This window comes from Coccidioides immitis (assembly GCF_000149335.2).
Source record: "Coccidioides immitis RS genomic scaffold supercont3.1, whole genome shotgun sequence".
Classification (NCBI taxonomy): domain Eukaryota; kingdom Fungi; phylum Ascomycota; class Eurotiomycetes; order Onygenales; family Onygenaceae; genus Coccidioides; species Coccidioides immitis.
In genome coordinates, this window is record NW_004504310.1 from 1,249,546 (window position 1) to 1,264,895 (window position 15,350).

The following is a 15,350-nucleotide window of genomic DNA, read 5'->3' on the forward strand; positions in this document are numbered from 1 at the left end:
ATTGAAATGGTTTTCAGGGGTATGCCTGCACCCTTCATGCCAGGAAATTAAAGCGTCGCATTCCAACTAGTGGTCGCCGATCCGCACATCGGCTATCTCCTATTCTTCAGCATGAGTAGCGCGGCTAAAGGGAGGGGGAATTCTGCATTCATCCAAGGTGCTGGCATACAAAAGAAAAAAGAAAAGAGGGGTGTTAACAGCAGGAAAGGATGCAGGCTCTCCTGGCGTTGACCCGCGAACTCCCGCTTCTATTCACCGGAGTAATGGGCTTTCGGAATTTGAAATCCCGTTTTTGTTAAGGGATGATATACGCGTACAGACGGAAGAGCGTGTGGCCGTATGAAGCAGTGGTGAAGTGACTTACCAGCGCTCTTGGAGGAACCGCCACAATCAATTGACTGTATCATCTACAGCATATATGGCCGCGAGGAACAGAGCAGTTCGTCACAATACTTGACGTTATGCCGATAGCTACATGACCCAGACTTCAGCTAACAAAGGACGGAGAACATTCGAGCTACACCTCGCTATGACTACGTGCTTTGGACAGAAGCAACCTGTCATCCCTGATTAGCAGGCTTTGGATTCGCTTTGCACACATACCGTTGCCGAGCTTGATGTCCAGCTTCCTGTTGGACTTTCCCTGCTCCGTGTGGTCTCCTCAACATTGACCCGGACGCTTTTTACCAGCCTGAAAGCCTATTATATGTCAACCTCCTCCATTCTTGCGAGATAAACGAAGGTTTCAGTCTCTATTCCTTGCAAGTCATTTCCTTCATATTCTTACTGATATAGATGATGAAACTTTGCTTGATCCGCTCATCCAAGACGTCAGTCACAATACTTTTGGTTGTAGCTACACGCCGAAGGCTCGATCCAGAAAACACTGATGTCTAAAGGAATCGCTGCCTGCTTCAAGATTTCCCACACAAACCGTAATCCCTTGAGTATTGGATTCCGTCCCGAGATTTATCGGGATCAAATCCGGGTTCTCTGGCCCTCCCGTCCACTTCTTTGAGGACGTATTTCTTGGGAATTGTGTAGAGTCCATGAGGTGAATATGGCAGATATGATATAGGAGACCTAAATTGTGTTATAATAATGCTCTTATTTACCTAGCAGCAGAGGCGTTTTCTGCCGAGCAACAAAGTAGAGTGGGACAGTGAATGAATTAGACAGTGACACAAACGAGTCAAGCTCTGGTAGATGGCGAGGATGAGTGAGGACAGGGAGAGGAAATGTGAGGAAGACGTTCTGCAATGGCGAGGCTCTTGCGCAAGTCCAGTTCCATATTAAGCACTCAAATGTTATCTCAGTGCTGGGTATAACTCTACTCAACTTGGAAATCCTCAAGATAAAACCACGGTCCATTGCCAGGACCATACTTAGGTGCAGGGACTTTCATCGGAACCGGTACAATGCCCCCGAATATTCTATCGATATCATCGTCACTACTCTCTCTGACATCCTCTTCAGTTGTACTTGGCTTCCCATCTCGAATCGGAATTATGACACCGCATTCCCAATTCCTGCAATTGAGTTTAGGCTTGGTGGTTGAACGGTCAATAACTAGACGGCCCCTGAAATAATGGCAGAGTTGTTAGGAACAGTAAAATGACAGTGGAAACATGATGGTTAACCTAAAATAGGGCTGACTTACCATGCGCTCTCTGATAAGTTCGCACTTCCGACGTATGTCCAGCCCTGATATGCAGTTGTATTTGCGTCACCAATGATTTTACCATTGTCTGGCCTCACAAAGATTGTCTAGAAGTACCGTTTAGCAAGGAGACAAGAACTATAAATTCTGCAAAGAACTTAAGATGTACCTTGCTATGCATCAAAATGCCATGTCGGCGGCTCAAGCTATCTCTTAATGTATGGCGTGGAAATTCCGCCCGGTTATACCACTTTGATTGGAAGCAAATGGTGCCAGCGCCTGATGGACGGGCCCTGGACCCCTGCACCGTTTTCAAGGATGGGAAGTAAATAAGGAACCTATCTTTCCATTCTGCGCCGTCCGCCTTTTTTACGGTGACGCCCCATTTATCGCTTGGAAACGTCTTAGACGTGCGTAAAGTGAGCTCTTTTAGCCCATTATCACCTAGCCTCCATGTCAGATTATAGGGCTCTTAGCTGAAAACCAGCGAAGGAGCAGGTGGTCAATCACCTTGAGCAGCCAGATACATGCTTCGCATAAATTGATCGTTCAATGAGCCCAAAGACGATGTCTGTAGATAGATTAGTGGTCAAAAGCAATTCAATCGATTACCGCATTGCTTACAATATAATCCAACTTCAGGGGTTGGGGCGTTTCGAGTCCCAGCATTGTAACTGCTTTTCCTAGCCCACAGACTCCGGTTTTGCCCCAATATGACCCCGTATGGGAGCCGCCTCTGTTGGGTGTTAGTAAAAAGAGCGGGAAGGAGACAGCAGAGGCTCACATTGTGTGGACGAACGCAAAACCTGCCGTCTTGCCAAAATCAAATTCGGAAAGCTTTGCAATGATTTTTTCGTGTAAGGCTGATGCCTTTAAAAAGTAGACTAATTCATCAAAGAAAGGCGTCGACGTCTTCTCCTGGGAGCCCAGAATTTTTCGAGGGAGATCTATGAGGAATAGAAGCTGTCACGTTGTTAGCAAGAGCCAACAACCAAAGACAATGCTGGATATCCTAGCAATTACATTTTCTATAATACCACCTTGCTCTCCCCAATCATACGGCACCAGGTTGGCACTGGGAACAACAAGTCGTAGATGGTTAGGGTGAAATAGAAGCATTAGCTTTGAATGCATACAATTAACCTGTGGACCCATCGGCACAAAGCACAGGCGAATACTGGGGATATCTGCGAAGTCCTTTTGTGTTTGTTGTTTCTAGTGATATGCCATCAGCAGGGAAATATCATGAGGAATTGTCCAGTGAGTAGGCATCTTACCTCTTCCTCATACTTATGTCCCATAACGAGAAGAAATCTAGTTTTCTTAACATTGAACTTTGTAAATAGCCAATCCATATTCCATTGAAATGAGCTCAGAACTGCAAGTTCAAGATCATCTTTCTGGACTACCTCTTCAAATTTGATATCGTCCTCTCGCGGATAGTTGAAGGCCCACGTCTTCTTTATGGCACCGTTGGGAAACTGTAAGGAAGGATCAGGTGTATTTGAAGCAAGTGGCTTTGATGCTGTCGCCACCGCTTTAGCATGGTTCTGTTGGTTAGATTCTTCAGTCAGGTCGATTGGCGCAGATTTCACCGCTTTAGCATGGTTCTGTTGGTTAGATTCTTCAGTCAGGTCGATTGGCGCAGATTTCACCGCTTTGGCTTGTCTTGCCGGTGAATCTGCCGAAGAGACATCCTCCGCTTTTCTCTTCTTTGCCAGCCTCGCAAGTCTTTCTTCTTCCTGCTTTTTTCGATCCATCCCACGAAGAGAGAAAGCCCCGGAGGAGTGCTCTTTCGATGAAGGACTGGAGCCCTTATTGTCTTCGCTTATAACGTGATTCTCTCGTTGGACTTCTCTGGCATGGTGACGTTGAGGTGGTGATAGTACGAGAGCTTGATCCTGCAATGATAGCGCAATTGCCCTTCGCAGGTCTGGATCGTCAACCGAGCTTACTGAATCCTCTACGGCATCATTGGGAGAATTGCCCTCTGGATCACCAGTAAGATCCACCACGTCCCTCTCCATAGCCAAATATTTGGAGTGTGGTTTGATGGAATCATTTAAAGAAGCAACTAAAGCAGCATTGATAGCTTCCTCGTCATCATAATAGCCATCCATTCTGGAATATGGCTCCAAGGGGTATAATGAATATGACCTCAGGGCAAGACGCGATCTCGAAACATAGACGGCTAAACGCGTAAACAAGCGACTATGGGTTGGAAGCTTCATATAAGCTTGTCGCCGCCTGGTAGTCAGGGTAATACACTGTTCCAGCAGCGCTTCATTGTCTTGATGTTATCACGGCATCCTCGCAGACCGCGGGTCACGTGATATATAACTAAGTTGGTGGGGCCATTAACTACGGAGTACGGAGTAGTGAGTTAGCTAACTTAATTATAATTTATAATTAAGTTATCAAAGGTACGGAGTACAGAGTAGTTCCTGGAACATTTGGATGGTCCTCCTCTGGATTAACCCCAACATCCAAGTACGGTGCCACAAAAGACGTTTACTACAAGAACAATTGCTGAAAAGTATATGTGTGTATCTCCTAGCAATCTGGAGGCTTACAATACTGCTCACTAATGCGCTTGCAGTGGATCTTCGAGAGTTGATATGGCATGAAGCTTGTGAGCAAGGCGACTGAGTCTCTCCTCCTCCTTGGTAAGGCCCTGGAGAGCCGTAGTTTTGCGGATGGGGTGACTAACAAACGAGAAAGCTTTCCTAGATTATGATGTTGAACCCAGTTAAGAGGGAATGCAGCATGTTACATGGTCTTTGGCTCTGTATTCAACCAAAGATGCTATCTGTCTCGGGTTGCAGCTGTGGCGATTGCGACAGCGGCGACGAGAACTATTTAGTAGGTTTGTTATGGAGTTGATGGAGTCGTAAGCAACCATGATGGTGGTGATGGGGTGTGCTGCCCTTGCACTAATGGAAACTTCACAGCCATTATCAATAGGCTCCAATAACTTCAAAAATGGGGCTATTGGGATAAAGCCGAATATTTGTCTGAACAAGGCTTATTCACCTGCATCTTATTGAATTTATGTTGGAAGCAACCGGCTACTATATGACACCTATTAAACTCATAACTGATGAAAGTTCTCATCGTGAACTGTGCAACTTTTCAGGGTCTCATTCTGACAGAGTGGGGAAGGTTTCAATTTCTAAAGCAGATATCCTGCACGCCATCACCGTCAGATTGCATCCCCATAAAAGCCGGCGTTTCTACAAAGGGAGGAATACATTCTCTCTACTTACTCAAATTTCGGCAGTATTTCTTGACGCATGCGAGACTATATCCTCCGCTTCCTCATCCTGCTGAACTATGGACCACAGATTAAAGCACAACGTCTTCGCGGTTTGGCTTTTTTTTCCCCCTATCGACATATCCGCATAGCCCACGTACTTTTCTGACACGTCCGCAAATCTCAACGTAAACCATGCAAATCTTTCAAGTCCTTTTCTAAAAGGGAGACGATTTTATCATAGCCCGCTTGTTGGAAGTCCTCACGTTCAAGGTTGGCGTCGCGCCTGTCAAAATCGCGGCGATGCAATGCCGAACTGCATCCCCATACCGGCTTCCACCTTCCATATAAATTTCATCGACGAGTCGGTTTGCTGTCATCCAGTTGGATAACGGGTTTGGGTGACCGTCTTTGTCCATCTCTTCTGGAAGTCGGAGCTGCTCCAGCGGCTTACTGAGGCAGAGCTCAATGAGAAGCACACCGAGTGCGAATAGAACAGGATTGCGAATTACGGGATGGGTATGAGGTTCAAGCTTAGGTTTCGTCTGTTTGGATACTGCAGATGAAAGATGCCTTGTGATGAACGGTTGCCCATACACAGGCCCATCTGTACGCTGAATGAAGAGAATCTCATCCTTTTGCCACACATCCTCCAACCATGGGGTCTGATACAGTTGAAGGATACTTGAGGCAAGAATAACAGCTAGCTGTAATCGATCTGCGCGCGAAAGTCGGTGTTGAATGCCTGGATCGCAAGATATTAGCTTGCTGAGAGAAAGGACTGGCTAATCCTGCTGACCAGTGGACGAATTCTTGAGCAAATATACTCCATGTTTTTGTCGATCGATTTCATCTACCAAGAAACCAAGACAGACGTCACGTTGAGGTTACTGAAGCTTCCCTATGGCTCTGCAAAGGTCCTGAAATTGGTTCCATGTTAGACGGCTGGCCGAGCGCTTTGCGTACTACTGCTTGTGCCTGATCCTGAAGTCGGACGGACTTTCCGGCTGTTGATTTATAGCATGCCGTGGCACTTGAAGGGACACAATGATCCTGATTATCGGTAAACAGACCTCTGCCTCTTCCCATGTCCAAGGAGCAGCTTTAGATGCCCTTTTTTCGTGGGTATAAGAAAAATTAACTCAAAAACGCGGCGGCGTTGCTGCGGCCTCGTATTCTTCTTTCTGGGAATCGACGGCATCTATTCGAGCTTCCAGACGGAGATTCACGCAGTGCGACTCTACACAGCTACACTTCCATCCCGAGCGGAGAAGGTTGTAGACAACCCTAGCGCAATCTCGAACCGTCTTAAAATCCGGTGCTCGACGACATCTACAGGCTCGTGCGCCTCCAAAGCTAGGCTTTGCCTTGTAAGTTGGCTTAGTGTATAGTTGTCTTTTCGGACTCTTTCTATCAAGTCACCGTACGCAGGCCAGCTGAGGCTGAACTTCAAAATCTTGTATTGCGTCTTTAAGGTGTTGGTGTCGTTGAACTGGACCTGCGTGCTCCACTTCGTCAGCCATATATTCCACAGACTTCACTCCGCTTGAAGCAGCGCACCTGTCCGTCTTTACCAAGTTTTAATCTACGTTTGAATTCCTCAATCGCGTCATTCATATCGTCCACGGTCTGTAAATATCCGAAGTACGAGCGCTGTAACCGGTCCTTGAGCTTTCGTTCGATTGGCGGTTCTTTCCAAGCTTCTCCACCAGGACACTGAAGAAGTTGCGCAATCCTTGATGCTGGCGCGAGGCCTTCTAGCAACTCTTCACAGCTATTGCGAAATATGTCGTACTCAGTGATCAGGGCTCTAAGGAGATTCTTCAGCTCGGTTTTGTATCTCATCAATTTCTTGATAGTGGAAACACCCTTGATAAACGCCTCAAGGGCAGACACCAAAATTGGTATTGCCCCGAGAACCAGCCCAGCTACCTCGATTCCCGACATTTTACGTTTGCAAGGGGTGACTTCCCGAATACTCCGGGTGATATTAGGAGCTATAAAGGTGAGAAGCAGCTTCCAGAGAGTATCGTTTTTTGACAACAAATTATCAGTTGAAGCCCTGGGCAAAGCAAGGAAAGCCTGCCTACCTATCGCATTGGCGAATCCGTCAAGGGCATCACGGAAGTATTGATGATATCTGAAAATAAAGGAGCAAGGTTTGAAAGGAGCCTGGCCTCTCAGAGCCAGCTCAATGGCTCCCTGGCCAAGGTATTAGTGTGATCCAACGTTTGAAAGAGGAGAAGAGGGGATGCGTTTTAAAGTCTCTTTCGAAGCTCAATCGAGCAGCGAAGCACTGGGGCTACGAATGCGAGTGACGGAAAAAGAATCCATGTAACCCCGCCATCAAGTTAGATCAATCATGACTGGGTGCGTGCGATGCATCCATGACCAGCCTTGTTGGCGGGGTTCGGCCATCGAGTGCCGTTAACTTCGTGATGTTATGTTGCCAGCCGTGAATATGGCAATGTGTGGAGCCGGGACATGTATCTGCTTGCTGTCGTTGTCGATGAAAGTGATACTGCCATCATTCGCCAGGCGTTATAGATATTGATCACCGCGATATAAATAATTTCTTCGCTGCATGTCTGCAGATATGACCGAATCTTCAGCAACGACCCGCACGCCAAGTGCCGGGAGTATCGCTTTCCATGTGCAGCGCTGTCTGGTGTCTTTTTCGTTGCTGTGCGCTGATTTGTAGCCGAGTCCATTCCAAGATCAGGTCCAGCTCGCCGACGTTCGAGACGAACTGGGCCGCTTCAGGATATGGTCTGGCAATATTGCCGCCCATAGGGTAGGGCGAAGTTCACTGGACTACAGGGTACGAGATGCATCACATATCCGACAGAGAGTGGTATCACTTCTTGGGACTTGTTTGAGTTGCTAGGAGATAGTGAGTTGGTCTTGGAAGTTATATAGCTATTACTGCGTTGACACCTGGCTCACTCCAAATAATAGTGACCGCAATTGTCCGTGGCGATAAGGTCCCATGGGACTGCCTTTCGTCAGATGATGATGGTGATTCGCTAGATGAGGACGACATTGCAGACACACAGTCGACATGTTCCTCGACTAAACAGGAACCAGAAGCATCTACAGAGCTAAAACAATTACTTAATGTCTAGCGTGGTAGAGATTGTGACATGTCTACTGCGGCTTTCTATGGCCATACGCAACCCCGCTTCCCCACGATCGGATCATGAGCTCCGCCGATAACGAGACCTCTTTCTACGAAACATATGACACCATGCATGTCCGTGAAAAATTTCCGGATGCTAGCCAGTTTCTGGTCTACCGGCTGGGAAGAGCCATCTCTTGGCGCCGTCAGTATTTGAAGTATCGCGAATCACACCACAAGAAGTTATCCCATGGCATCCATCCCGACCATGATGCCGAACAAGACTCCCTGACTGAGATTGCTCGGCAAAGTACAGCTGCGTTTGCTCTTCCTAACGTGGAAGGGATTGACTTGAGTAATTTCCAGACGATGCTTGCTCAGAAACTGCGAGCTCCTTTGCTTCCACTGCAACATCTGCTAATCCAGTCAAACTGCGTCCACCGCCACTACCTGAAGAAGCGAAGAATGGCAAGCCATTCGAGTGCCCTCTATGTTTTATGATAGTTGCCGCCCGTGACCATCATTCTTGGCGGTAGGTTGATACCAAAGTGGAATTGGAGCAAGGCACTAATGGAAGTATAGAGAACATGTATACAGGGATCTCCATCCATATATATGTACGTTTGAAGACTGCGCAACCCCTGATCGGTTATTTGCGCACCGGAATGAGTGGTTTGAGCATGAAAAGCAGGTGCATATGCGCAACTGGGAATGTATCGAATGCAGTCATAAAGCTTTTACATCAGAATCAGCGTTCCGGGAGCATCTTCGGCAAAGTTATAAAAATACGTCTCAACCTAGTCAATTGACTGCTTTGATAAAAATTGCAGGAACGACAATGGAGTCCCGGTGGTACAGTGTCCCCTGTGCAACAAGAGATCGCTCTTTACCTGCAATTCCGCCGACACCTTGCGAAGCATCAGAAGCAGTTGGCACTATTTGCGCTTCCCTCAAACGTGCAACAGGATAACGATGACGGTGACAATGGCATTCCTAAACCTGAGGCCTTGGACATCGGTGCGCAAGGGTACAGTGATGATGCCGGACCTGATACTGTCACGGAAGACTCTAACTCTGACTCCGACACCGAAATATATGCCATACGCTGCGCGGGCATTCGGCTTCCCATTGTTGCGACAAGCGCCGTCGATATGGACGACTAGCGAGTGCTTATCGACAACCGGGACGCGTGGGGCCGAAACCACTGAGCCTTGGAGCTGATAGAATGCTTTTCTTCGTTGTACTTGAGGAACTCGGATGGTAGGAACTTGAGGATCTGCCGGTAGTACGGCTACGATTCTGGGTTGAAGCAAGGCGCGGACTCCGTGTCAGAGTCAGAAGCGTATTCTGAGTCTGAAGACATTATTGTTCGCCGCTCTCCTGCTTATGCAGCCACGGCTGTGCAGCTATAGAAATATCAATCGCGATGGTGATGCTCTCCGCGAGAGGTCAATAACCATGGAGACAAATAACGTGGTTGCGTTTAGCGTGTCTCCACTTCCTAGCCCAGAATATGCTTTCGACATGAAAAAGAAAACAAAAGGCTAGTGGGAGCAAACATTTTCGTTTGCCGTCAATATCCGATATGGTGTAGAGGTAACATCGCTGTCTCTCAAGAAGGTCACAGCAGCCCCGGGTTCGATTCCCGGTGTCGGAATAGCCATGAACCGAAGGGCTTTCTCTTCCTTGTTGTCTTTTTTTTTGTTCTTCTTTTTGGAAGACTTGACACTTGCTTGACACTTGCGAGAAAGCAATCTCGATATCGGTAACTTGATTGGCGAGTGCAAGCACCAGAAGAGGATCTTCATCCAGATCGGTCATTCCGCAGTCACACTTCAATCATCAAGGAGAAATGGTACTATGGGCACTGCCCTTTTAAATTGGATTGTGAACATGCGTTTCAGCCCCAGTAACCATACAGTAAGTGGGACTAGTTAGTTTACAGATAAATCGCAAGTGGTACATAATGGGACAAAATTGACACTGCGGATTATCCCCATACAGCTTGGTACAGACTCGAGCCTTGTCTGCTTGGCTTCCGCTCGAGCCACCCAAAAGCGACATGGTCAGGTTCATTAGCAGGACGAAGTAAGCGCCGCCAAGATGTGAACCGTGATATCTTCTGCGTAAACCCTCTTCTAAAGTTCAGCTGGTTGCCTATCATACTGATGTGATTGGACCATGATCCAATGAGATCACGCAAATAATCGAAGTGGAACAATGATACATACAGACTCTTGTGCCAGTGTCTAATTCTCGATCCACTCATACTGCTGTATTATCGGTTTGGAGCAAGAGTGCGTAAACCACAATTTGCAACCCAGGCATTCTTCGACTTTTTAATAAGCGCTGTAGCGGAGCAAGTCATTTCGTGTTCTTTACTCTTGCCCAATGGATTGAGAGGCTTGCTATCCCGCTGAAACAATTAAAGATGGGCGCAAAAAAATTACCATATACGAGGTGCACATATAAAGGGCAAGTCAACCAGCTCCAACTTCTCTTTTGTAACTCAATCAAGCCTTCAAAATATACCTCACTGTTACTGTTTATCGGCATATTAGTTACTTTTCTTCTGTTCGTAAAGCCTCTGAACATGTGATCGATCAAGTATGGCGTCTAGAGCGTTTTCAACCAGTGCTCGCCAGATGAAGAAGCTTGACTGGAAACTGAAAGGAACGACGGTAGATGTAACTTGGCTGATGGAACAAATCAATGACAGCGTCGACCATGTTCCTGGACTTGAGAGTGTGGTGAGCGCGCAGGTTAAGTACGGAGTAAGCACAACCGAAATGTACCATTGCCAACGACCCAGCTGACTGATGCTAGCGGTAACCCTCATCCAACGCCTGCAAAAGATGACCCATATCATGGATCTGTGGAGCTTTATAATCACGCTGGACAGCGTGTAACGTCGGCGCATTGCTATCCTAATGGATATGTCAAGTTCTCCAAGAAAAAATTCCAGAATGTAAAGCTGGTGCCGCATCCAAAAGCTCCTGTTATTCCACCAGCAAGTTCGAAACCAGATTCAGAGCCCGTCCAGTCTGGCTCAAAGTCTGATAAGAAGTGACGGGTGTGCCACTGGTATTAAGATAAGATGCTGAGGTTGGCCCAGTGAGGTTCGAATTGCAATGGGACTAAGTAGGGTGGTGACAGAAGTTGTCTCTCATTCTTTAAATTTCTGTATATGCGCGAACTTGAGAGTTTATCCATTCCTTAGTTGCTGAAAGGAAAATTGTCTTCGTTGACACAGTATCCGGGAAAACATATGTGTCTTTACCTTGCCCTCATTAGAAATAATACCATCAGGGGGGACTTTAAAAAAAAAAAATAACTATCAGGCAACGACAGTGATGTAATTTTATCACGTGATTTCCACCGGATCCTTGGCAGCGCTTATTTAAAGTTCCAGTTCGGCCCCTTCAACCACCTCTTCGCTTTTCTGACCTAGACGTTGTTATGTTTGGCTCCACCTCTATTTGACGAGCGACCACACTGAAATGCAACCTGCAGCAAGATCGGTAAGAAGTACGATGGCGCGCTTGTTTTCCTCATTTCGCAGGAAACCTCTTCCGCCCCCTCTTCCAGGACCTCTTTTACATCAAGATGAACCTGTTGATGAAGAGATCTGTCCAGGCTATAATTCCAAGAAATTCTACCCGGCAAGTCCTGGGGAGGTACTAGCCGATCGGTATCAAATCCTTGTAAAGGTTGGCTGGGGAGTGTCCTCGACTGTATGGCTTGCCCGTGATATGCGGGGGTATCATTTTCCACTATAATAGCTGCTGCCCGTTGCTAATGAGCTATATAGTGGCGAATCGGAACCTGAAAGTGTTGTAGCACTGAAGATAACCAACACCAACAAGAGTTCTGCCAAGGATGAACTTGAAATTGAAGCACATATTGCTGGGACAGATCCATCCCATCGTGGCTATCCACTTTTTCGAACATCCTTAGATTGGTTTGAGGTCAGCAGCCCAGAAGGAGCACATTTATGTCTTGCGTACGAGCCCATGAGAGAGCCAATATGGCTTTTCCAGAGGCGTTTTAAAGATGGGAGGATCCCCCTTCCAATTGTCAAGACGTACATACTCTTTCTTCTGGCAGGCCTTGATTATCTTCATGAGGCATGTAGAGTTGTCCACACTGGTCTGTATTCTGGCAGAATTGGCTTATTTGGATAATAATTGGCTAACATTATAACTTTAGATTTGAAACTTGAGAATATCATGGTTACATTTGAGGATTCGGCTGTGCTTGGTGATTTCATGAACTCTCAGTTTGATCAACCAATGCATTATAAAATTGACTCCACAGGCCGACCAGTTTATCGCTGTCACAATGACTTCGGGCCACTGAGGAAGATCAACAATATAATACCGAAAATCGTTGACTTTGGGCTAGCCACAAGACTCGATTGCGATGACTGTGGTATTTACCCTATCCAGCCAGACCACTACCGCGCACCGGAGGTTATTCTTGGTTGTGGGTGGAGAACAAGCGCGGATATTTGGAACCTGGGTATTCTCGTGCGCGATATGGTTCCGAACTTGGATTCATTATGTAACTAACATCAGTCCAGATTTGGGATATCATGCAGGGACAAGAGCTTTTCCACCAGGTTTACGATAAACAAGGCCATTATGATGCTAAAGCCCATCTCGCCGAAATGATTGCCCTGCTCGGTCCTCCTCCCCCTGGACTAATCGCAAGGACCTACTCAACGGTGGGCTACAAATTTCCTGAGCCGGTAAGGAAGGATGATGGGAATGTCTGTGAGAATTCTGAACAATATTTCGGTGGCCCTTTTTTTAGTAAAGATGGTATTTGAGGACCCTGCATGACATATGCGAGCCAATCGCCTGACTAACTAGTCATAACAGGCAAGTTTTTGCATGATGACTTGATTCCCAATCGAACACTGGCAGACACCATTCCCTCTCTTGAAGAGAGTGACAGAGAAAATTTCCTGTCGTTTGTAAAGATGATGCTTTCGTGGATCCCAGAGGAGCGAAAGACAGCGGGGGAACTGATGAAGCATCCATTTCTTCGCCTTAAATGAGCCGAGCGTGCTCGAAATTGACATTGGGTCTCGAAATCTGCGGCTAACGGATGCTTGAGTGGGTTGAAAGGGTAGTTTGTTTTACTTGATGTTGTTAGCGGAGTGTCTCAGCTGAATTTTACCCAATTCCATCAACTGGCGTCTGCCATCTTCACTTGGGTTGTTTCAAAATTTTGACCCAATTTACGATTTTCAAACCGCATGGGTAATTGCTGTGCCGCGCCCAATGGGCGTGGACATTGCCCAGGGGGCATCTTCTGGGCCCAGTGGATCTTTGCTGAGATAAGTGATATTAAGATTGATTCTTATTATTGACTGAAGAGTTGTCTTCTACATGTGTGGGATGCCCCATATATATCCGTTCCCGATCCCTGCTGTAAGGTTCAGCGACCGTGATACTCAACAGGGCCAATGAATTGGATTTCCACCGCAGTGAGCGCGACTGCGGTGCTGATTTGTGGGTCAGCTTCCGCAGCCAATCAGATTGATTGACTCACTTATGGTCTTTTCCAGCCGCACTCGCGGCAGGCATTTCGTGTAGCTCTCAGTAGAGAGATCCCCACCCCTCGCTTTCAGGAAGTAATGCATCTCTTCCTGAAGTGCTTCCCTGTTTGCTCTGGCCGCAGGGACCCTTATGCCCAAGGCAGAAAGAGTGTGTGATCAGCAAAATTCATAACCTGAACAACCCCAAGCTGCCGCGTAGTGAGTTCTGTACTGTGTCGCGCATGATGTAGTCTCTCTATCTGTTCTATGTCTATGTACTTGTCGGGCCTTTCCTGACCCTCCTTAGCTTCTGTATGACAATGATCACTTGTCTACGCTATGAGTATTTTAGTTGCCCGGAACCAACCCAGGAGTCCCGCCCTGAGGATCATCTTGGCTGCTTGTACTATCATTGACGAGCTACAGAGAATTTGCTTGATGTCAATGCATGGATGCTTGCCTGCCCACAGTCAATCAATCTTTTATCCCCACGAGCATCCTGGTTTCCGACTGACGTCAGAAAATGGTACACGAGGGAAGAGAACAGTGTGCGGGAAGCCATTATAGTAGCCTCTTGTGATTTGTGCTCCAATATACCTGAATAGAACCTTGACTTCTTCCCTGATATTGATCCAAGAACAATCTGGTCACAGTTGACCAAGGAAGCCCCCAATTCCTTCTTAACTCCATCAAGAGTTCCTCTTCCTCTGGTAACCATGGCTTCCCTTTCCTAGAATTCTTGTGGCGCGTTGAATGATTATTCTGAGTTTTGGGGCTGACTCTCTGATTCTGGGTCTGGCAATGGGCTAACTGCACATTTCCTTTCTTGACTGCACATGCTTTTGATGAGGTGTGGGTAGCATGTTTGGTGAATAATGGCTGGTCAGGGGCTGACTGGGGTTGGATGTGGGATGGCAGATGATCAATGGCATCTGGAAGAAATGTAAGGAAATATGCATGCTGCTGGCCATGTGGTTGAATACAGATGATGCTGTGGCCGAAAATCTCCTGTGCCTCACCAGGACTAGTGAGAAAGTCAACTCCAGATGGGGCCTCAAGTGTAGCTATAGAGCCTTTAGAGTGACAGCTGGTGGAAACTGAGGTGTTCTGAGCAGTTTTTGAGATTAGGTTCTGCCAACACCTTTTCTGCAGGTGTTCCCCGCCATCAGCAGCAGCTTTTCTAGTGAGCAGAGAATGGTTTCCAGTGAAGCTGTCTGTTGGCTGGTCTTCTTTGCTCTTGCAACTTGCACTGGCTTGGTGAAAACAGTGTGATGGCTGCACAAGGGAGTCCCTGGAAGTTCCTGTCATCAAGCTGGCTGATCAATGGACTGGGATTACCACAGCAACAGAAGGCGGCTGATCACACTGGTTGGATTCTGTATTCACTTGAGAGTGAAGTACATGGTGGGGAGGTGAGTTTGATCTCAGTTGCTTTCCCTTATGTTGTGGTTGCCAGTTCAGACCACGGAGGACAGAGATGTTATCTTCACAATCAGTACTGGTGTCCCTGCTTGAGGCAATGCTGGGCGTGGCGGTCAGTGTATTAGATGCACTAACTGTCAAGGCCCTTGTCTGCTCTCCACAGCATGCTGCCTTGGATGGCAAGCCCTCAAATGGGATTTCATGGTGTTGACCAGGTCGAGCATGATGCTTGTTCTCAGATGATGCAGGGTTTGACAAGGCTGGTGAAGGTAGCTGAGAGTTGTGATGATTTGGAGCACTGTCTATCATTGTTGTCTGCTTATATATATATATATACGAGAGCCAAAAAAAA

The 15,350-nt window shown here is 47.0% G+C and overlaps 6 protein-coding genes and 1 non-coding gene across 7 annotated transcripts; 3 read left to right on the forward strand and 4 right to left on the reverse strand.

The window, feature by feature from the left end:
- Positions 1–1,330: 1,330 nt before the first annotated feature.
- On the reverse strand, positions 1,331–3,780 carry CIMG_02667 (tyrosyl-DNA phosphodiesterase; the record flags this gene model as incomplete). Its single annotated transcript, XM_001248895.2, has 8 exons — positions 1,331–1,580; positions 1,661–1,767; positions 1,830–2,104; positions 2,171–2,231; positions 2,285–2,396; positions 2,445–2,623; positions 2,684–2,875; positions 2,938–3,780. 8 exons carry the CDS (start codon positions 3,778–3,780, stop codon positions 1,331–1,333), a joined length of 2,019 nt encoding a protein of 672 aa, XP_001248896.2.
- A 1,351-nt stretch (positions 3,781–5,131) lies between these two features.
- Positions 5,132–6,860, reverse strand: CIMG_12644 (uncharacterized protein; the record flags this gene model as incomplete). Its single annotated transcript, XM_001248894.2, has 5 exons — positions 5,132–5,658; positions 5,713–5,766; positions 5,914–6,026; positions 6,158–6,411; positions 6,474–6,860. 5 exons carry the CDS (start codon positions 6,858–6,860, stop codon positions 5,132–5,134), a joined length of 1,335 nt encoding a protein of 444 aa, XP_001248895.2.
- A 1,252-nt stretch (positions 6,861–8,112) lies between these two features.
- On the forward strand, positions 8,113–9,194 carry CIMG_02665 (uncharacterized protein; the record flags this gene model as incomplete). Its single annotated transcript, XM_001248893.2, has 4 exons — positions 8,113–8,341; positions 8,398–8,563; positions 8,614–8,722; positions 8,862–9,194. 4 exons carry the CDS (start codon positions 8,113–8,115, stop codon positions 9,192–9,194), a joined length of 837 nt encoding a protein of 278 aa, XP_001248894.2.
- Positions 9,195–9,610: 416 nt separating this feature from the next.
- On the forward strand, positions 9,611–9,688 carry CIMG_15006. Its single transcript has one exon. It is a non-coding gene; the product is annotated as a tRNA-Glu (tRNA).
- A 190-nt stretch (positions 9,689–9,878) lies between these two features.
- On the reverse strand, positions 9,879–11,174 carry CIMG_12645 (uncharacterized protein). Its single transcript, XM_004445561.1, has 3 exons — positions 10,827–11,174; positions 10,263–10,769; positions 9,879–10,166 (listed from the first exon to the last, which is right to left on the reverse strand). Exons 1-2 carry the CDS (start codon positions 11,015–11,017, stop codon positions 10,589–10,591), a joined length of 372 nt encoding a protein of 123 aa, XP_004445618.1. The 5' UTR covers positions 11,018–11,174; the 3' UTR covers positions 9,879–10,166; positions 10,263–10,588.
- A 275-nt stretch (positions 11,175–11,449) lies between these two features.
- Positions 11,450–13,426, forward strand: CIMG_02662 (CMGC/SRPK protein kinase). Its single transcript, XM_001248890.2, has 5 exons — positions 11,450–11,791; positions 11,843–12,180; positions 12,241–12,560; positions 12,614–12,854; positions 12,915–13,426. The coding sequence occupies exons 1-5, from the start codon at positions 11,532–11,534 to the stop codon at positions 13,091–13,093; spliced, it is 1,338 nt and encodes a 445-aa protein (XP_001248891.2). The 5' UTR covers positions 11,450–11,531; the 3' UTR covers positions 13,094–13,426.
- Positions 13,427–13,555: 129 nt separating this feature from the next.
- CIMG_02661 (uncharacterized protein) lies at positions 13,556–15,307 on the reverse strand (the record flags this gene model as incomplete). Its single annotated transcript, XM_001248889.2, has 4 exons — positions 13,556–13,700; positions 13,944–13,996; positions 14,174–14,722; positions 14,915–15,307. 4 exons carry the CDS (start codon positions 15,305–15,307, stop codon positions 13,556–13,558), a joined length of 1,140 nt encoding a protein of 379 aa, XP_001248890.2.
- Positions 15,308–15,350: the final 43 nt, after the last annotated feature.